The sequence below is a fragment of the Protopterus annectens genome, chromosome 11.part0, assembly GCF_019279795.1.
Source record: "Protopterus annectens isolate FY-2018-M chromosome 11.part0, PAN1.0, whole genome shotgun sequence".
Taxonomy (NCBI): domain Eukaryota; kingdom Metazoa; phylum Chordata; order Ceratodontiformes; family Protopteridae; genus Protopterus; species Protopterus annectens.
In genome coordinates this window covers 1301900112-1301923209 of record NC_056745.1, presented here as the reverse complement: position 1 = coordinate 1301923209, position 23098 = coordinate 1301900112, and the positions used below count along the sequence as shown (strand labels likewise).

The following is a 23098-nucleotide window of genomic DNA, read 5'->3' as shown; positions in this document are numbered from 1 at the left end:
CCCCTATTACAACCTGTGCTAGACAACCTTGATGACTCAAGGTACCATTCAAACAGTCCCACTCTCTGCAATAGGAAGAGGTTTCTACTCCAGGAATTTTCTGGTTCCAAAGAAAGACTGTCCCTGGAGGCCAGTTTTGGACCTCTCACTTCTCAACATCTTCCTTCAGGTACCAACCTTCAGGATGTTAATCTTACCAACTCTCTCTCCACTCCTACTCCCTCAAGGGTTCATGGCCACCTTAGACATCAAGGATGCCTACCTTCACATCCCTATAAGGCCGTGTTTCAGGAAATACTTGAGGTTCTCTGTGTGCTCTTCTCACTTTCAGTTCTCTGCCTTGCCCTGTGGGCTTTCCACTGCACCCAAAGTGTTTTCACCAAATGCCTGGTTCCATTTATTGCCTTCTGCAGAACAAAAGGAATCCAGATATTCCCTTACTTGGATGAGCTGCTCATTCAGGCAGACTGCAAACAGACCCTCCTGCAGCATTTACAAGTTGCCATTACTCTCTTGCAGTCCCTGGGATTTCAGATCAATTTCCCAAAATCCCAACTGGAGCCTACACAAGACCGTTTTTTTGGGATGCAGGATCCGTACAAACCTCATGAAAGCCTACCTTCCACCCCAAAAGGTGGAAAGCTTAACCCAACACCTGCTTTTGATCCTTCACACCACGGAATTGACTGCAAGGCAGTACCTCACGCTCCTGGGCTACATGGCATCAACTATCCCCATGTTACATTTAGCAAGACTCCACGTGAGGAATCTGCAATGGTATCTCAGGTTAGTTTGCAGCACTCCCACCCCCTCAAATTCAGGGTTTCCATCCTGCCATGCCTTAAACGGGAAATGTTTTGGTGGTTGAATCAGGTGGACCTCAACCTGGATCTTCCCCTACAACCATCTCAACCCAAACAAACCATGTACACAGATGCCTGAAAGTGCAGGGAGTGTGGCCAGTGCCATACAGGAAACAGCACATCAATATCCGAGAAATGAGAGCAGTATTATTGGCCCTGTGGGCCTTCCAAACCAATCTCCACCCAGGACCCCTAAAAATCTTTACAGACAATACCACAGTGCTGTTGTATCTCAACAAGCAAGGGAGGACCAAATCTTATTTGCTTTGCAGACTAGCTCTTCTGGTGTGGGAACTGGCAACCTCCCAGGGAGTGACCTTTACAGGTGGTATACATAACTTCACAACAGAATTCTCAGGCAGACTCCCTCAGCAGATCCATGATGGCATACGAATGGATGCTATGCAGGGATGTCTTCCTGGACCTGGTCCACTGGTAGGGTACACCTGAAGTAGACTGGTTTGCCTCCTCCATCAGCAGGTAACTTCATGCCTTCTGCACCAGACTGCCGGAAGTTGAGTCTATGGCAGCAGATGCCTTTTCAATTTCCTGGAAGGGGATGGTTCTCTAGGCACCCCCCTTCCCCCTTGTTCAAAAGGTCTTGCTGAAATTTCACCCAAAAATCTTGCTGGTGACTCCCTGTTGGCCAAGACAGCTTTGGTTCCCCCTCCTATTACAACTATCCAAGGGCAGTCACCACATGTTACCTCCCAGAGTGGACCTTCTCACACGGGACAAGGGATCCCAAATCCACCCACAGTGGCAATCTCTTTACCTCATCCTGTGGGTGATAGGATTCTGATCCCCTTTTAGACACCTTTACAATGAGGACATGCTAGCTGTCCTGCAGGAGGCCAGGAAACCAAATAACAGGAAATCCTACCTAAGTGGTGAAAGAGATTCTCCATATGATGTCTCAAAAGGCAGTTGCACCCGTTGCAAAGCGAGACTCCTCTAGTACTGTCTTACCTATGTGAACTGTTGCAAAACAGGGCTAGCATTCTCATCTATTAAAACCCATTTGTCTGCCATTTCTGCATGTCTTCCCCTGGATCCCCCCCTTAACTTCTAGACTTCCTGCAAAGTTGTTCCTTAAGGGGGTTCTTCATATCAGACCACCAAGTAAGCACTCTCCCCTCCATGGGACCTGACCTATGTTTTAGAGAAGCTCACACTGCCCTCGTTCAAATCAGCTGCTAAAGCTTCCCTAAAACACTGCACATGGAAGACTGTGTCGTCCTAGTGGCCTTGACCTCAGCTAGGAAGGTGTCGGAGTTGCAAGCCCTCATGGCTATTCCTCCCTTCCTAATATTCCACACAGACAGGGTTACTCTTAGAACTAACCCTGCTTTCATGCCCAGGGTTTGTAATGACCTTTCCTTAAATCAAACCATCCACCTTAACCACCTTCTTCCCTAATCCACAAGGTGACAGTGAGAGAGTACTTCATTCCTTGGATGTGCACAGACCACTCAGATTCTATCTGTACAAGACCAGGTCCATCAGACAGGCTGATCAACTGTTGGTCTCCCTTCCACCAAGGACCCTAGGGAAGGCAGTATCCAAACAAACAATTTCAACATGGATTTCCAAAGCCATTACTTTTTGCTACAAACACCATGGGAAATCCCTGAAAGATGCTGTAAAAGCACATTCCACCAGAGCAATGGCCTCCTCTGGGGCTTTCTTCAGAGTTTGGACACGTCCACTATACTTGAAGAAGCCACATGGTCTTCTGTGCATACCTTGACCAAACATTACAAGTTAGACCACATTTCTAGAGCCAGGGCTATCCTCCATGGATTCCTGGAGAATTCTACTAAGACACCTCCCCCTTCCTCACAGTGAGCTTTGGCACACACCCATATGTTCAGAGTACTGCAACATGGGAATAGAAGGAGGTAGAAAAGTTGTGTAAAATCTTACCATAACTATAGATGTCCTCCTCTTCCATGTTGCAGTATTCCTTCCCGCCCACCTACCCCTCCTGGTAATACGGCAATTCCATTTTTGGATGGCATAGGACTAGCATTACCCTTAGAAGGGTGGGTTCCAACTGGGTCATTCAATTCTGATGGCTGGTGCATGCAGACATCAGTTTTATGGCCCGTGCTCTGTTAGCCACGTCAGATGTCGCACGCACCATACAGTGACTGAAATCTTTTGTATACTGGCTGGATGTTCGGGTAGCAAGAAGAGAAAACCCATATGTTCAGAATAGTGCAACATGGAAGAGAAGGACATCTATGGTTATGGTAAGATTTTACACATTTCTTTCTTGTATAACCTACCGATTTCCTCTCCTCCCTTTTTGTAATCTGGTGTGATCTGGGTGGGCATGCACTGAGAGTGGTGTATAGCCTCACCTGTGCAGCAGTTCAGCCAAGCCCACCCTGTGACCACGTCTCTTCTTGCAAAGTCCCCACTCTCTAGCAAGCATCATTGCAGAGAGATGCCCATGTACCACCCTCCTCCTGGGTTAAGAATGTTCTTCCCTACCCTGCCACTCTGTCGCCAGAGTTGCTAATCAAACTCAATTCACTTGGGTTGCAGTTTGGTCTTTATCTGTCTGACACTGCAGCCATTGTATCTCTGTGAAAGTTTGACGTCTTGCATCCACTGTGAGAACAGGTAGCTCCAACTGTTGAGACAGAGTCCGCAGGGATTTATTGTTATGGAAAGTGCATAACTTGTATTTTCAGGCTGTCCGGATCCTGAGGGTAAATGAAATTCTCTTTATCCTAATCAGGTTATCCCATGATTGGAGCAGTAATTTTGTCATAGGTCCTTGTTCCTTTATTACAGCCGTTGCCTGGGGTGTTGCATGTGATTGAGATCATTGGGAAGCATGTCTCTTTAAGCAGACCGACTTTGCTGAGTAAAAGTTGTTCAGTTGAGCGGAGTGGTGACCAATGGCCACCTTAGCCAGTGCTGTTGACAGGTCATCCTGACCCATCTGCTATGATGTACTTCTAACATGAAAGCTGCTGTCAAGGGACTATTGCTAAGTATGTTTACAAACTGGGAGCATTTATCAAATTTCATTGTGATGCTCAAATTTTCCAGTAATGACTAGACCATACAAATTAGATGTTAACTGACATGAAGGCAAACATAATTAATGGAGCAGAGTTTCTTTTGGTAAATCTAACATTACCTGATACCATATAGCTTAACCTCCCAGTTAACACAAGGATTAGGGACTTTGGTACATATAGCGATAAACTGTCATTTGACCACCACATCCCTATAGGTATAAAATCCTACCTTACAAAACAACACAGACAAAAAAGTATAAAATAACGACCAAGACCAGTAAGAGACCCAAACTTTAATGTAAAATGTACAAAACACAATGCAAGCTCCAGCACCTCGGCCAAAAAGGCCTTTCAAGAGTCCTTTTTAGCGAGGTGCTGCAGTTTGTATTGTTTTTGTACATTTTGCATTAAAGTCTGGGACTCTCTTACTGGCCTTGATCGTTATTTTATAAAATCCTACCTTGCCCAGGTTATTTATGGGATCTCCTCAAGGTCAAAAGAAGTTATAATCCCACTTCGTTCTTCCTTTTATTAGGCAGTCATTGAATATAACTGCAACTTCAGCATATACCCAAGTTAAATGTTTAAACCATTTGGAAATTTTTCTCACCAAAACAAATCTCTGGTGTCGGAACCATTAGCTACTCAGAGAATGAATGTACTGGTATTTTTAGTCTAGTAGGGATTTTTCAGGGGTAATCTTCACTTAGATTTTCATACTGTAAATGACCCAGCCTTTTGGACTCACTTAATTTTAAGTAGAAATCGTGGTAAAGCAAGCAGTTGCTTAAGCCTAAGCCTTTACTGCCAAATCAACAAAACCAGATGGTTTGACCAGTACCTTCTCAGTGTATTTTCCATCTCTAGAGTAATCTGCCATTACAGGGCAAGCAGATTACTTATCTGACACTTAAACCGGTCTTACTGGATGGTTTATCACAATTTTTTTCATTTGGGATGTTTGTTTTTCGGCTTTTCCCAGTAAGGGGTCACCACAGCGGAACTCCGGTCCGCTAATGATTGGCAGTAGATTTTTACGAAATGCCAAGGTGCCAGCTCAACGCCCAACCTTCAACGAAGGCACATTTGGGATAAATAGGGAAAATGTTTAATAGGGGACACTGCTGGTCTCCCATCATTAAGAGATGTGGCGGAGTTTCTGTATGGTCTCCCTGGATGTAAGTTTAGTAAGAACTTTTGAACCTTTTTCAGGCATCTGTAAAATACTAGCTTTATTTGTTGAATAAGAAAGTCTTTGTTTTCTGGTGAGCTCTTGATAGGCTGCGTTTCAGATGCCTGAAGCTTGATGGTATTCTCCTTTTGAGTGCTAGAGACTTGAATGCACAGATTTAGTCTGTGAATATACTTGCTGGGAGTTGGTGCAATGTTGAATGCAGTATGTTTTGAGATCAGGGATGCAGGGCAGCTTCCCCTCTGTAAAAATCATGACCATGGTTGCAAGTGACTGGTCCACAAGACAGTGGAATGCAAGTGAGCACTACTTTGCCTAATTAAGTAGATCCCTGTAGATTTATACAACTACATGTACATTAATCTGAAATATAGGCAAATTTAATTTTTTTTGTCTGTTTTTTTAGGTTATGCAGGTTATGAATGCAGATGCTGTTGTTGTGAAAATGAATTCAGGGGAGCATAAAACCATTCATTTGTCAAGTATCCGCCCACCTAGACTGGAGGGAGAAAGCCAGGTAAGATAAACTTTAGCTACTCCATTGTGAAGAAGAAAAAGCACAGTACTGTAGAACTGGAATATATAGAAAACTGATAACCTGTGTGCAGATGAATGAATTCAGCTGAATAAGTTTATATACAGTGGTAAATGAGACACTGTTGGGAAAATCTCTTGCTTAGATTACGATTCTCCTATAGCAGTGATTAAAAGTGGTTCATTAGTCTTTTAGCAGTGAAAATACCGCTGAACTTTAGGTGTATTTTTATTCTTTTAACTTGCCAGCTTACATTTATTAAAGTAATCATGCAAGTTCATCTTAATGTACAAATAAAAATGTATTTTTGAGGCTTCGGCATGTCTGGCTGCCTAGAATTAAGATTTGGGTCTCTGTCATAGAATCAGTGGTCACCAGCAGAACCCTTCTTATGCAGCATCTTCCCTCACAAAGCCTATCTGCTGCAAAAAGGTACACACACATATATGTATGTGTAGTGACCACAGGTGACACTAATGTTCTCTGGTTAATGCATTTATAAATGGCTGCGTACAGTGGTGAATTATGGAAGTTTCAGAGTGACTCAAGGTCCTACCTTTGCTGTATAATGTTCGAGGTGACTTGCCAACTAACTCACTGTTTTTGTAAGCGCTTAAGTGGCTAAGTTGGGTGAAAGTCTGCAACTTCTTGAACAGAAAGGTGTGATCAGTCTTGCATGGCTGTAATTGAGCTGTATGGGGCATCTATCTTCACTGTGTATAGATATATTTAGTCAGTTTATCTGCCTTTCACTGCTGGAGGGGGTCAGGTGCACTTCTCAAGTCTGGAATTATAACTTAATTTAATTTGTAACTCTAGAAAATTATTTTATTGCTGCCTAGATTGACTGATGTAAAGACTGAAAATGTTTTTTATACTGCATTGTTTCTCTATGGATCTCCTGCCCTGTAAATGATGTGGTGTTCCAGATTTGCAAACATTTCAAAATGAGTTACTGTATCATTTTAAAGATTCATGCATTGTGCTTTTGCTTTATGGGTCGTGGATAATTCCCCAGACACTTGAGTCACTGTGATTTAAAAGGCCAGGATGAACTAGTACTTCTCCTTTCACTTGATTGAAAACAAATCTGATGAAGATTTGCAACAACCCTGAGGCACAGATGTCAGTGTACTCATGAGTGCCCCACTCTGTGAAATGTGTTAATTTCTACTCAGTGATAGTATGTTGCTATATTCTTATTGTTTATTTTGAAGCTTGTTTCATATGTTATGCTTGTACGTTTCCAAAACTATCTATTGTCTTTGGTCTAGGTCATGAGTAAAAGAGATCCTTGGACCAGTTCTTGTACAAAATTAAATATTTGCATTTTTGTTTCATATATAGCTGTCACTTTGAATGTTACATCACCTAAGGAGAGAATCAACTTATCCAGCTTAATTCTTTCAGGTTCATGGGTTACTAGGCTAAACATCACTAGGGTCCTTGTAAACCTACCTGCACACCCCAAACCCAGTTAGAGCCAGAGTATCTTGGACATCTATGGGATGGGGGGGGGGGCGGCAGCATGTTATTAGGGAGGTAACTAAGGGAATTCTGTGGGAGAGTGGTTAGGATAATACATTTCTTATTGGCGACTTCTATTCATAAGGCACATGGGAGCCAGACGATTTCCCTTCCAGTTGTCAAGGTTTTGTTTGAATAGGGTTAGGGATTAACTTTCTGTATGGAGTTTATTCCATAGCACAGGGATCTTTTGGGACACCTGTCTCTTCAGCACATTGTGTTCATCACAAATGAAGTTTAGATACCTGAATCTAGTCTTTCTAGTGCTGTTTGTTTTGCGCATGTGTGAAGGATCCGTCAGGGCTGGGTCTGAGGAAGCCCTGTAGGCCAGCCAGGTATCCTGTCTCTGCAGCCTGTAGGAGACTTTATACAGCCAGAAGACCTTCAGACGATCAGTGTAGGGCAGAGTATTCATTCCCTGAATTCTCCTGATGAGAAATCTTTGTGGGTGTTCCAACTGTTGCAAGTATCTGGTGAGGTACATGCCAAAGGGAACATTGTACTCAGTGAGGAGTCCAATAAGGATAGAGTAGGGTGGTACTATAACTTATCTTGATCTGGATGCTGTATCATTGCATATAATTTGGGCGACACACAATGATTTTTCTTGCTATTTTAGATGCATGTTGATCAAAGGCCAGATTGTGGTCTACATATGTTACCAGAACCCTTACCACTGGGTTGGCTTTTAGGGTGTTTTATCAAAGGAATAATTTTAAGTTGGGTTGATAATTTCCCAAAGGGTATTAAAACACAATTTTTGGTATTTGGTTTTAGGCCACGGCTTTGCACTGGTCATTTGTCTGTTAAACTCTCGTGGGTGTCTTGGGGGGGGGGGTAGATAATTGCTCTCAATTTGGTCACTTTCAAAAAGTAGATGCCAAACAGGAGCAGGCCCTGCCTTGAGCTCTTGCCTTATTTCCCCTTCAAAATCCTTCCAACTTATTGTCATCCACAATTTCACATATGGTTTAATAAAAATGCCTGATTGATACATGAAACGAAAGAGACTGAAAGCATTTTCACTGCTTGTCTCTTGCTTTCCATATCTATAATCAACAGCTTCCAGTTTCTTACTTTTTGTATATTTTGTTTTCTCTTCCTACCTATCCTTAGCTACTGCAGTAGAATTCATTATAATCTCTACACCCAAGTACTTCATTATGCCCCATAAATATCGATATTGCTGATCCAGTTCATGTGTGGGTACATAGTTTACTGCAGTTGCCTTTGTTATCCTCATTAATTTTATATCCTGAAAAAATATGAAACCTTCTTAAAATATTTCACAACATCAAAGTGTCCTTTTCTGGATTTATCAAGTGCAAAATATCATCTGTATATAAAGGTAACTTTTCTTACTTACCCTACCATTTAATGTCCTTGAATTTCTGACTCCATTTTTTTGCCATTGGCTCTAAATATAAAGCAAATAAAAAAGGTGAAAGCTGACACCCCTGCCTGTTTCCTCTCTTCATGCACACCTTGTCAGAAGGAAACTCTCCCATCTTAATTCTTGCCTCTGACCCTGCATATATCTGCCAAATTAACCCTATTATTCGAAAAGGGAATGCAAATGCTACCTACCATTATCCTCTTCACAACATCCCAGCTTACTCTCTTGAATGCTTTCTCTGCATCAAGACCGACTAGCAGTAGCAATATTTTGTTAGATTCTACTTCCGCTGATTCAACAGTGCTCTGTTAATGTCAAAAGTTTGCCTCTCTTACACAAAACCCCATTGATCCGTATCCACTTGTTTTGGTAACAACTTTGCTGTTGTCTTAGCTGGTGTAGACAAACTCTTTAATCCTGGTATAAAATTTAAATGGTCCTTTGTGAAGCTGTTTCTGAATGGTCTTCACCCTCTGTGAGTAACAGCCACCTATCCATCTTCTAAAATGTTGGTACATCCCATGTTTAAAATACTGTTAAACAGAACCTTTCAAATCTTTATCACTTTCTTCCATACCTCTCAACTGTCAAGATTTTTTGCCTCATATTTTTGGTGCGTTCCTCATAAAGTCTGGTTTTCTGTCAAGTCATTGAGGATTGAAGTTATTAAATAACAACAGAAATTTGAGTTTCCAACTTTTATATCCATCAGAAAATGTGTGCCAATGCAAATCCTATTATAAAAGTAACTTTCTGAGTTTATAAGTGAAATAATTAAAATGTGTCCCTATTTTTGGCCCTTTGTCCCAGAGTTATTTTTTGCTTTTGTCCATATTTCTTGTGCCAAGTGGTTGAGAGGTATGCTTTATTCCATTCTAAACTTCCACAGGAATGCAGTCTGCTCTGGACACTTCCCTATTGGTTGATTTATACATCGCCGTTTTTGTCATCTCTTCCTATCCTAGCTGTTAATTGTACAGTCTCTTCCTCTAAGCTAGACATAATTAAGACTTCTGTAAGTATTTCCATTTGTGCCTTCTCTTGTTTTCCACATTCTTCTGCTTTATACAAGTTTTCATAAATTTGCCAAACTATATCATATCTCTGCATGATCTTTCGTTGTTTTTCCAGTCATAGGCTCACCAGGTCTGGCAACAACCCGTTCTACTTTTTGTTGCCCAAGTCCTTGTGCTAAATGTTTGTGTTCTAGAGTTATCAAAAAAAAAGTTGCTTAATAGCAACCTTTCTAAGCTTATGAGTGTTATCCAAATACTTGCTCATTTTCTGTTTTGCATTCTGCAGTTCCTTTTCTGTGACATTTTCCTTATTCTGCAAAACTTTAATCTTTGTTAACAGTCTAAATTCCTGTTAGTGTTCCTGTATCTTTCTCTTACTTCCATCATGTTTTCGAACTTTCAATTTTGTTCCACTCACAGGTCTTCTGTTCTGAAGAAATCTTCCCAAATAACTCTTGAATCACTTCAGCTGCCCATTTCTTTAATTCTCTTTTGACAGATAAGTGAGAAAGTCACCGACTCATTTTTGCTTCATTATCCTGCATCTTTATCTTGGTTTTTATTGGCTTGTGATCTGAACTGGTTATTGGATGTATCAAAAGCTTTCAAGTAAATACACATATAATTGCCTCTCATTGTCTTTTTATTGAAACGTAGCGTGGAGCACTGGAAGTTGGGCCTGTAATGGGTGCCGAGCCGATGTAGAGTGCAGGAGTGGAATTTTCATTGGGATATGTATATGAATTGAAGGTGGACTGTAAATGGATTGATTGACCTGAGATGCGGTGGTTGGGGAAGGAAAACCGTGGAAAAGGTCTGGATGGACTGTGAAGGTCAGTAGTGCCAAAATGAAGGTCTTTGGTTCTGATGACGGTGGTGTCATTCAGGCCTGCAGGTAGAGGTGGTTGTGAAGGTTGTAGATGGAAAAAGGGTCGGAAGGAAAGACTTTGGCATGGATGTTACTGGGATAGCAGTTGGAAGGTCTGTGGTGAAGAGAATGGTAAAGGACTGATTTAAAATGATGGTGATGCATGGAGTTGGTGGCTGGATGATGAGAGTAGCCTATGTATCTCATTTGTTTTTAAGCTGCTGGTCTTAGGTTGACTACTCATTGCTGATGTTTGTGTTTTGCTGTTTCTTGATTTATGGTTTATGTTGTGTTATGCTATGTGTTTTTTCTTTTTTGTGCATGAGCTTGGAGGAATGAAATTTCGTTTAGCTGTAACTAAGGTACAGTTATGGTTGAATGACAATAAATTTACTCAGACTGACATACTTGTGAAATTGTACTCTTTATCACCTCTAGCCCAGTTTCTGTACCTTGGGAAATGTAATTTCCATGTGCATTTATACTACTGATTTCACATCTTCCATACCAAATATTCTCATAGTTTTTTTCGGAAATCTACCATCTTTTGTAAAATTTTCCTCTTTTCATACCTCCTCACTTTTTTTGCAAGTTAGGTTCTACTCCTGCCCCATAAATCCCTGCCCAAAGCTTTTCTTTCAAAATGCTCTTAAGCTCGATAATAGCAGTTTTATGTGAAATATAAATAATGCTATTGTAATCGTCCTCCCCTGCCAATAACCCCTTACTATCAGAAAACACCCATTGTCATTTTTTCCTTTTCGCTATGTGGAGTTCCTTTAACAGTAACTGTTTACTCCCCTTTTCCTTTGTTGCTGAATGTCTATCCTGAAATCCTTTTTAATAGACATGAACATGTGAATTTTTAACAAATGTCTGCAACATTTCTGCTAGTTCCCTGCACTTTTAAATCCAGTGCTCTCAGCTTTATTATCTGTACCATTTATATTCCATGATGTGACCAGGGTAGCTATTATGATAAAAAGATGTTACTCCCAGCTGTTATACATGAGTTATTTTAAATGCGTATTTCTAAATTTTTATGTACGTGTACATAGTAATGTTTGACAGGCTGCTGTCATGTAGTTGCTTCTTCTTTCCACTTCATTCTGTCACATTTTTCAAAACTTTTTGCTTTGGTGAAAGCAGTGAAACTAAATAAAATTTAAGGACTCCTCATCCCTTTCTAACTTCACACACACCTATGTACAGTTTTAAAAAAATTGTTTACTCCTCCATATATGAGCAGTTGACCTAAATTGATGACTTGCACCCACATGCACTGTTTATTCTAAAATTAAACATAGCTATACTAAAGTGCATGTTAGGGTGTGTGTTCCCACTTATATTATTAATTGCTGTCTGTTCTTTTCCTATTTCTTTCCCCTTCCAGATATATAAAAAAACATGCAGGCTATCTGTACACCAACTTTTTGCCATAAAGTGCACTGGCTACCTTAAAACTATATTGTGCAGTATTATATTAACTACATTAAAGTACTAATGTTGCTGGGGCAACTAAGTGGTAACTTTTTCATTTCCCACAGTTTCAAACACTGACTTATTTTTCACTGTACATCTTACAAATATATCTTTTAACTGTAGCTTGTACATTTCACTTGGCAGACTATGTTCAGTCCTCATGATTCATTTCTTCCACCTACAGATGACTTATTTGTGGGTAAAGTAGTTTGATGAAAAAAGCTATTAACTTAGCAGATGCATGAAGAATACTACATTTCACCACGAATACAATGTTTGGACCTCTTGTCATTTGCACTGGTAGGCTTCTTGCTTCCACAGAAAGCCTTTGCATATGGGAAAAATAGATAATGACTTATCAAATGCAAGAAATTGCTACCATTTTCTTTGATTTCAAGCCTGTTTGTTTAGAAACCTACTCTAGCTTCAATTTAGGGCAGTTCATTTAGATATCCATCTCTGTAAAAACAGGAAGTTATTGTAGTTATACATATAATGTAATCTAATACAGTTTTACAGGTCCAGCAGCCCAGAATTATACTATAACTTGTTTCTTAAAGTATAAAGCCCTGGATACCGTGCAACTAAGAAAAATACTTTTAAATATTCAACAGTCATTGATGGGATGTCTCCTACCTTACATTTGAAACCCCTCTGAATGCACACCAGTTAAAACTGATTTACAATCCAACATGCAGTTTATATCATACATTTTGTATGTTAAATGCATAACTGTTTTACTAAGACCCTTCAGTGTCTTCCTAAACATTAGTGACACAAAGTGGGGTATATGCTTTACAGTTCACCCACCAGGTTAACAGTCCACTAAATTCCAGTCTTGCAAAGCCACATTTCACATGTCTTCCAAATCCTCCGTCTCCACTCCAAGTCCAAGGTACTCCAGATTCCTCTAGTCATCTCTTTTGTGCTTTTTCTCTGTCAAGCATTTTCCTTCGGAACATTGGAAAATGTTTCATTGTTAAAGCCTTTCTGTAGGCTTTGTTGTCAGAATGAGAAGCAGAGTTCCCATCCGCTTGCAGGCTTGCTTTTTCTTTGATAAACTTATTTCTTCATCTGTTTTACATGAAAAAATGTATTTGATCATCCATGTAAAAAAATTCTGAGGATAGCAAGATGCAGCAGCTTAAATCTCGCAACTGTCTCACAATTTTGATTAATATGAAAAACTTTATTTTGTCTATTTTACAGTAAACTGTCCCCAAATATTTTTTGTATGTGCTGCAATTTTTGCAGGAGCAACTCCTCTGTAGGTATGATTCCATCTTTACTAATACAGGCCTTAGCTGCATTCACAAAGCCAAAATTGCAGCATGTAAATATGCCCTCTGTGACGAATCCTGCAATGGAACAAAAATCCAGTTTATTTGTAATTTCATAATATTAACAGTCTATTAATTCCCATTTGTTTGATGTAGGAACAAGTCTCAAGTACTCTCTACATGCTGTGTCTTCTAACTTTATTTACTCATCTTTTACTCCTCTAATCTACATCGCCCCCTTTCTTTCTCCTCTGCTCGGTCTTGTAGTTCTGTATCATTTTTTTCTGGATTTTAAATTCAATGTATATTCCTGGATGTAAAACATAATTGTATTGGCACCATGTCTTTTTGTCATTAAGTGCATCTCATGTCTTGTACCAATTATGTAATCTTATTTTTACTTTTATTATGATTCTCTTCCACAGTATGAAGTGATGTTAACTGTTGCTAATATTCCTCATGTCTTCTGTGCAACTGTTCATTTTTGTTATGCTTCTAATTTGTTATAAGATTGTGAACTAATTGGAGCTTTTCTCCTCAGGTCCCCATTGAAAATGGGCCTTTGGCTCAGTTGGATTAACCTAGTTAATGTCAGATAAAATAAGTAAATATTTTTTTGAAACTGCTTTTCTTGAGAAGCCTCATGCTCAGCCAGTCTTTCCTTTTTATCATTTCATCTGAATGGCTACTTTTTCTATTTATCAACATTTTGTTATTTGACTTTATATGTTCCTCCAGTGTCTCTATTTTAAAATGAGTGCATAAGATAGTTTCCCTTTAACTTTCTGTAAGCCATCACCTGTACTAAAGCTGAAAATTGAACTGCTTTTTTGCATTACAGCTGCAAGATTCTTCCCAGCCAAATCCTTTTCTTTTGGTTTTCTCTTGTATTCTTAAATTTCTTTGGCATCCAGGCAATGTAATTACTACCCTATAACACAATTTTACCCAAATTGATACCGGCTTTGAACAATTTCTCAGTTTTCTTACTGCTAGAGTTCTAATCAGTCTGTTCAATGTGCAGACATTTGAAAGTCCCTAAAAGGAAATAAACTTGATCCATACCCCCCCCCCAAAAAAAAGGCTTAATAAAAATGTATGTTAGTAGCTAATCAGCTGCTGAATAGTGAGAATTCTCCTGTGCATGTAAGTTGAGAAATATTAAAACATCATAATGTTGCATCTATATATTTTTTTTTTATCCCTTGTTGAACTGGTTAGTCCCACTAGGTTTGTGGCCTCTTTTCAGGGGAGACCTGTGAGGTTATTTCTTCTACAAGTAGAAATTCGACCAGGACTTCAGGAAACTGCCTTTATTTTTTTGATAGTTGACAGTTTCTTTTACATCCACTTGAGCTACTCATTTTAAAGTGTCATCTGAAGGGTTATTGCAAATAAAATTCAGTTGTGCTGTTGACAAAATATGCATTCTTGTAAAGATCATACTGTCAGGGAGGTATTGCAGGTAAAATACTTTACTTGGATATTGACTGCAAAATGTAGTAGTATTGGAGTAAAAGTAACATATTAGTTTGATGCTGAATGGGGTAACTAGATCTTTATTACCCAGAATTCATTACTTTTATAACCACTGTCTTTGCCAATCCTTCCCATGAACGTATTTAAATGTGGCCATGTCAGCAAAACGAGTAAGTAAAATAAAATAAAAAAAAGTACAGATAAAATTAAAGAAAAATAGCTTTTTTAGCAGAATAGACTTTATGATCATCTACAAAAGAGTACAACTGGTGATGAAATAGTTGTATGAAGATATCCAGAAAAATGTTGCATGCCATTTAGGATGACTGACACTTGGGTGGAGGTATAGTAGGGGTGGGTAAGTTTCTTTAAATGCGAGTCTGAATGAAAAAAATCATTGTGCAGTACCAAAAAGAATGCCCTTTACAGAGGGGCCAGTTAAAATAAAAGCAGGAAAAAAGAAAACTGATAAACTAATTTTGGTCTTTTTTTATGCTCAACATTTTAAATATTAAGAGTTGCATAACCCTGAAAGTATGGTTTTATCTGTTCAGTTCCTCTGTGTATTCGCTCATTCTTTGCTGGCTTACCTGTAATTAACTGCCACTAATTACCAGCTGTGTATACACCTGTTTTTAACTTAAGTATAGGTCTGCTGTACTTCTGATTTAAGTAGCAGGAAATGAATTATTCAACTGTGACATCTTTCCGTATATTAACTGAAAACTGTTTCCCATATTTTTTCACACTAATGCTGCCCTGTCACTGCTTTATCTCCTCTGAAAAGAAGGCTACAAGAAACTAGCTTTACAGTAATTATATAGTCTGCAATAAAGGGAAGAATTAACTATTACCAGTTAGCGAGAAAACCTTCAAGTAATTTTTAAGCACTTGTATCTTGGAAGTTTTGCCACCACACCTGTCTCAATTATGTCTTATTTAAAGGAGAACCTCACCCAAAAAAAAAAAAAAATTTCAGCCATGTATTGAACTGTTTTTCTGCATTAGTCTCTGTGTCAGTGTGATCATTTTCTAATGTTTTATACCCCAAAATGGCCGCAAAGACGGCTGCCATGGGTAACATGATTTTGTTTTTTAATCGTTGCCTTATACTTCCGGATGTCATTTTAGAGGGACAAAAAGAAATCCTAATGAGGGGATCACTTACTGTGGTGGTCTTTCTCATCAGTTTACAACAGTACTTTGCCTGCTTTTCCCTATCAGTATGCATTTGTAATTACTTTACTTCCTTTGATTTTCATAAGTGGCCATCTGTGTTGCAGCATATTAAGGAGTGTTTAAATGACTAGCTTGAACATGTAGCCGAGTTAATTGTTTTCAAAAGGAATAACTGTAGCTCAGTGCATATGTGAGAAATCTGACCCTTGTGATTTAATAGTGGTTACTCGGGCTGATATGGTTTGTTAAATTCACAGGTTTAAATACTGTAGCTAGATTAAAATCTTTAATGTTAAGTCTGAGTTGGGGAAGTAACATTACCTCAACAAAACAATGTATGCATGCAAAAATGATGTTAACAAAACACCAGAAGAAGCATGCACTTTTACAGAAAATAGAGTAAGTGTAGAAAAATGAAAAATCACATACTGGCAATGTAAGTGAACATATTTTGTTTCTGTGACACTGAGTTTGATAAAGTGAAAGACAACTAATTTGTAATAGCGTTTTCATCATTTGCATCTGAAAACTGAGCTTGAAAGCCTTGCCTTTTGTTCAGACTCCAGATTACACTATCTGAGGTGTGGTGTTGGCAACCAACTGATAAAGCACATTTAAATGCCATTTCTTAAAGGAGAACTCCACCAAAATGTCAAGTTATTTCTTTTCAAAAAGTTACTGCCCTCCCCTGTATTCTAACACTAAACACATCAACACAGAAAAGCATTGATAGTTCACTAGTATTAAAACAAATGCACACTGATTGGTCAGCCCAGCCACTGTGCCTGTAAAATAAGTCCGGTCACTAAAGTGTGACAAGACTTTCTTCTTTTAGTATATGCTATTGAGTCGTATGTCTCAACTGTTAAGACTTTTACAGCATGTCAAGATTTTGTCTCAGATTTTTGTCTGTCCCTCTTAAAATTTGTGGTTTTCTGACAAATCACTGAGGAGTGAAGCCACTAAATGAGACATTTCAGTTTCAGAATTCATACGTTTCAGACAGTGCATGATAGCACAAATTACTGTAGCAGGTTTCTAAGTTTTTAAGAGAAACATTTACAGTTGGTCCCTATTTTGGGGCTTTTGTCCTCCATTATTTATGGTTTTGTCCACATTTCTTGAGCTAAGAGGCTGAGAGATGCATATGGGGAGGAGAACAAATGCAAGGAAAATCAGGTACTTTCTGCAAAACTGAAGAAATTTACCAGATTTTCATTGTTTTTGCACTGTCTTGTACCTCTAAACTGTCCATATTTTATAGTTAAAAGATGTCCATTGCCTGTTTTTTTTTTTTTTCACCATTGTTTTCAACAGTACTGATGTACTGTGCAAGCATGGGACTTGCATGCTCAGTATAACAAAAAACACTGAAGAAACAAAGCGGAGGAGCAGTATAACGCCATTATACAAATATATTAATTTAAAAAATTAAGTAATTTTTTTCTTTGTCAGTCTTTCTATGTTAGCAATAACCAACTTGTGGGTTTGAGGATTTTCCTGTGGTTGGCTTTGTTTAATCTCTAGGCTTCGCTCTTGTGATCAAACCACACCAACTGTGGGTAAATCCTCAATATACCCACACCCGCGCATTGTTTGCTTAATTATTACAGTTGTTTTATGTCTGAACTTATTTCTGTTTTACTTTGTTTCCTGCATTTCTCATCTGTTACATCATGAAGGCTACTTAGGAGTGACAAAGTAATTAGATTAGGTCACCTATTCCAACTTGAGTATAGCATTGTTTCATTGATTTATTGTTTGACTGCATAACTGTGCTGCATTCTGATTACTTTGTAATAAAATCTGCCGACTTCAGAAAACATGCCAGCCCATTACAGACAGTTTCTCCCCTCTACTGGATCATCAGAAGGTGGGGCTGCATGACGTGCAGTAAACAGAAACACTAGGTTATTAAACGTAGTGCCACTGAAGTAAAAACTACATATTTTAGAATTCACTTGGTATTTAAATATAAAAATACCAGATTGACTTGGCCTGCAGGAATGACGACTGCATGTTTGCACTACATGTGCAATCCATGACTGCTTTTGTGGGAGAGAAGCCTTTGTGTTCCTTTTGGTGTTAGTGGCATGACCTACTATTAGAAAACCTTCAGTGCACCAAATAGTGTCTTCAAGCAAAAGGTGATGCCATTTTTGTAAGCTGTAGTCCAAGTTTAAGTGGCTAAAATTAACTGTAGTCCATGCCTTGTAGTGTCAGACTGTTACACCAGTTTGGTGCTGTACTCCAGAGGGGACTGTCACTTGTGTCCTTAAGTATGTGGGAATTGACTTCCTGCTGTGATTTAGCTAGTGCCATTATTTCATCCCTTAATTTCTAACCATTCTCTGAAAAGTTCTCCCACACTACTGATTACTTAGGCATATTGGAGGCTTTCACCTACAAAGGGGGCTGCCTCTCTGTTTTAGTATTTTCTAGTGAATTCTTCATAGTGACTGGGACGTTTATCTACAAAAAGAGATAATTTGTGCTTTATCTACAAAAAACTGTACAAGGATTGTGCTTCAGTGCCCAAAGGTAATGAAACAAAGTAAACTGCAGCAAAAGGGCCTGGACCAGAAGGCTCAAAACATTTTTCAAATATGAAAAATTGCAACAAAGGTCCAAGTGCAGTTTTTCCAGTATGGTGTTCACCAGTCAAGAAGGACTAGAATACCTCTACCGCACAAACAGCAGTTACATTGCAAAAATTAGTATTTTAAGGAAACTACTTAATTTATTGGAAATTAGAGGTTTCTGATTAATAATTTCCAAATGACTACGTATTGCATGCTAGTTTTTGGGAGTAAACGCATAGCACTCGTCTTCTTGCACGAGTGTACACGTACCACCTTTTGATGCAAGTACGAAATCAAATGCCATTCAGTTCTGCAGCACTGTGTGCATGGCACTCAGATCACAAAGAATTAAGTTTACAGTTTCAAAAGTTGCATTACTCAGCAGTTCTAACAATTTACGATGTTTTCACAGTTCCCAAATAGATTTCAGTCCCATTTGCAGGTACTATATCAGCCCCAGAAGTAATATTATCCCCAAGGTCCGTATAAGAAACTTGTTTAAAAGCTGCCTGTCCAAGGCATGATGGCAAATCCACGAAGCAGTAGTTTTCTCAAATGTTTTTTTTTTTGCAGTCTAAGTCTCACATTGCAGATTTTTCCTGCTGGGTAAACTGTTGGTATGTCGAATAGCAGGAATTACTTTAACTAGAAAAACAACTTTCACTCCAACCCTTTGGCAACCATTTGTGGGCTTTTTTCCCCACAAATAAAATATCACTCTTTTTGTGGTCCTAAAAACCAGTTAGTATTTTTTTCCGACATCTGAAAGATTTAAATTCCACATTTTTTTAAATCAGCATAATGTCTATTTCTACTTGCTACCCATACATGTTTTGTCCCTGTATTTCTTTCCCAAGGCTTAAGGGATTTTTGCCAAGAGTAGTCAGTTTAGAAAGTGTTATTTACAGGTTTAGCATATTAATAAGTCACATTATTTTTAATTACTGTAATTATTGAAAAACCAAGTTGCTTAAAATTTTCAAGGGCAGTTATATTCTGTTTTGTACAAATCCACAAAGTCAGATTACACATACTGTCACTCGCAGGTTTAGTCCCATTTTGTTTAAAACAAATAAGTTGTATTTTTATTGCCAATGCCAAAGGTACATCCTGTCTTTGTGGAGATTGTCCTGCTCCTTTTAGAGCTTGTTATGTAATTAGTAGGGGCAGGTATTAAAGGCACCCCTTCATGGGCAGAAGGAATTGCCACACACACCCAGCAATTACTCACATTTAATGTCTTTGCATAGATTTGCAGAGTGGCATCAAAAGTGTTAAGAGGAATGCCAGCCCGCTGCTAAAGTTGAACAGTACTAAGTTTCAGCAGGGTTCAAAAATGCAACAGAAAACAGTTGCAGTCATCAGGGTGACAATCAGGCATGAATAGCAAGCTGTGATGTTTGAGTGGATTTTCAGATGTCCAAACACAAATTTGTTTTGTGATGAATGGCTCGCTGCTGCACTCCAAACATTTCACAAAAACTGCTGCTGTTGAACTCCCACGAGCGGCATTAGGTCACCTCACTCAGCGAAAATGCCCTTTCTTGATCTCACCATTTCGGTCACTGGCTTTATTCTCAGGCTGTCTGGGTTTTCTTCTAGTATGAGAGGAAACTGTATCATCATCAGACAAGACTGAGGAAGAAAGGTTGAAAGGAATGAGTTGATTTGCCTCAATTTGAACTGCGTTTTGGATATGGGATACGTGGATTCGGGTTGACTATACTTTGAGTCTAGTAGCTGTAACGACGAGTACCAGGAACAAACCTTTCCAGTGGGGCTGGAGGGTGTGTTGTCTGGCAAAGGAATTAATGTACACCCAGTCACTGGGCTGAACATCATGTGGTGTGGCAGGATAAGGCTGAAGCTGGCCAGAAACAACTTGAGTGAAGATGCTGCAGAAAAGAAATAATTTTTTTTTACAATATTTACAATAAGCATAGCCTCATCCGCACTCTGAAAATCAAGGGTTGCGAGTGGAGGTGTGGCTGGCATCTTCATAGGGTGTCCCGTAAGGATTTCATGGGGAGAACTTTTTAGGTGCACTAATTGCACTTTAAATACTAAACCATACCAAAGGCAAGGCTTCTGGCCATTTTAGTTTGGTTTCTCTGGCAAGCTTTGCTAGTTTAGTCTTTGTCTGATTTACATGTTCTTCCATTCCCGAGGCCTGAGGTCTATGTGGACAGTGATACTGAATATGTACATTAAATACATTACAAATTTGCTGTGTAGTCTGACTTTTAAAATGTGTGCCTGTGTCTGACTGAATACAGCATGGAACCCCAAAATGGGGTATCGGTTCATACAGTAACTTTTTTGCCACTGAATTGGCATTTTTAGCTCATGGGTATGCTTCTTCCAGCCATAAAAAAGCATTTACAACTACTAGTACATAAACTTTGCACAATGAAGTAATTCAATGAAATCCCACTGAAAACAACAAAATGGTCCCCACTGCTTTTTAATATGCTGTGTAGGGAAAGTAACGCTTAGAAATGTTGACAGACCTGTATTACAAGGATTTACAAGATGCTGAACAACTTCAAGTGCAAGGGGCATACCAGTTGGTTAAAAGTTGTTTTATTAAGGCATTTCTTTCCAACTGGGAAGGCATATGATAAGACTGTGCCAAATGAGGTAAAAAAGGTTTCTGATGCTACTAACCTTTCATTCACATGACACCAAAGTGAGTGGGAAACGACAGAAGCCATCTTGGATCCACCTTGTACCCTTTCAGAGTCATCAGCTTGATTTTGAAAATACAATACTCTCTGCAAGGATACAGGTACATTTTCAGTTTGAATAGGCTGCAAAAAAAGAAGCCTGAACAGGATTTAAACAGCCTGTCTTGCCACTTTATCAGCAAAGGTATTCTCTCTCATTTCAAAAGAATTTATCAGTTTTGAGTGGCACACTTAACCGCCTCTTTTTTTTTTTTGTTTGGTAATAATGCGTCTAATAGTTCTTTAACAAAGCATCTTTAATTATGGTCCCCGCAGCGGTTGAGTAACCATTTTCTGCACAAAGTACCAAAGTCATGGACCACTCCACATGCATATCTGGAATCACTAAAAATGGTAAGTCTTTCCCTTTGCCAGTTTACAAGCTTTGGTAATGGCTACTAATTCAGCTACTTGGGCTGAAACATTTCCCTATAGTAGTCCAGTCAATAGAATCTTATCAGCTGTACACACTGCAAAGCCTGCTGTTAGTTGTCCATCTTCTCGCCTTATACAGGAGCCATCGACTGACAAAATTGTCAGGGTCCTGCAAAGGGGTATCCTGAAGGTCCGGTCTAGGAGGAAGCAGATTGTTAACAACAAAAACACAGTCCTGAGGTTCACCTTCAGTTGCTGGAATATGAGAAGCTGGATTTAAAGGAGGGCATCTAATAATTTTTAAAGAAGGATTACTTGGTAGAGCCAACTCGTATTTAAAAAGTCTAGAAGCAGAAAGATATTGCATCTTGGTCTTTAGCAAAAAGGCAGTAATATCATGTGGAGCTGCAACATAAGTCTCATGGCCCAGTGAAAGTGCCATAGGCATCAACTAGCTGGGCAGTTGCGGTTACAGTTCTAAGGCATTGAGGAAGGGCAGCTGCTAGTGGGTTAAGATTTGTACTGTAATGAGCAACAGGTCTAAGTTCATCATTTCTTCTTGCGCTAATAATCCTAATGCTACTTTATTTCTTTTAAAGCAGAAAAGAGAATAATTTGGAATAATCTGGTAATCCCAATGCTGGAGGATTTGAAAGAAGCAATTTTTTACTGGGTAAAAGCTTGTTCATGGCATGGTTGCACTGAATGGGCTAGAGTGTCCATTTCTAATAACTCTATATAATAAAGGTTTAAGTACTTGAGCATAATTAGAAATCCATCGTCTACAATAACCTGCTTAATCAAGAATTGCTCTAAGCTGCTTTAGAGTTGTAGGTCTCAGAGCTGTCTGTATTGCTGCAGTATGAGAGGGTAAATTGTTTTATGCACCTTTAGAAATGAGGTGCACTAAATACTGAACTTGCAGTTGCCAAAGCTGAAGCTTGGATCAATTTACTTTGAACCCTAATTTGGCTAATCTGGTTAGAAGGAAAACACTCTGGCAGTCAGCTAAGGAGTTAACAGCTGAAAGATCATTTGCATACTGTACTAGGGCAGACCCACCAGGAAACTGTATTTTATCTAGTTGCTTTTTCATTTCCCTGAAAAATAGGGTAGGTGATTCTATGTATACTTCAGGCAGAAGCATCCATGTATACTGTTGCCCTCTATGTGAATGTAAACAAATACTGGCTATCAGAATGTATTGGACTAGGGAAAACTGTTGAAATATCAGTAACTGAAAAGGTGGTAGCAGAGGGGGGAATGAACTTAGAATGGTAGCTGGTTTGGGTACTACAGGGAAAGCAGGCACAACTACATTTACTACTTTTAAGTCTTTGACAAATCTGTAGTTATCTTTCTTGGCTTCTTTACTGGTAAAATGGGTGTGTTGCAGGGGCTTCTGGTAGGCACAGTTATGCCCTGCTGTAACAATGCTAAGATGACTGGTTAGATTTCTAATTTTGCTTCTGCAGAAAGAGGATACTGTGGCACCATGAGTAGAGGGGTTCATGTGGTTTTAAAGTGATTTGTACTGGTGTGGCATCTTTAATAAGCCCT

At 39.1% G+C, this 23098-nt stretch overlaps 1 protein-coding gene across 1 annotated transcript in view; it reads left to right on the top strand.

Annotated features, from left to right (window-relative positions):
- The window catches only part of SND1 (staphylococcal nuclease and tudor domain containing 1), a gene marked incomplete in the record, with an annotated part of 3811866 nt that overhangs the window by 440401 nt on the left and 3348367 nt on the right, over positions 1–23098 (top strand). The window contains 1 exon segment of the mRNA XM_044088623.1: positions 5500–5610. Within this exon segment, the coding sequence (XP_043944558.1) occupies positions 5500–5610 (111 nt within the window).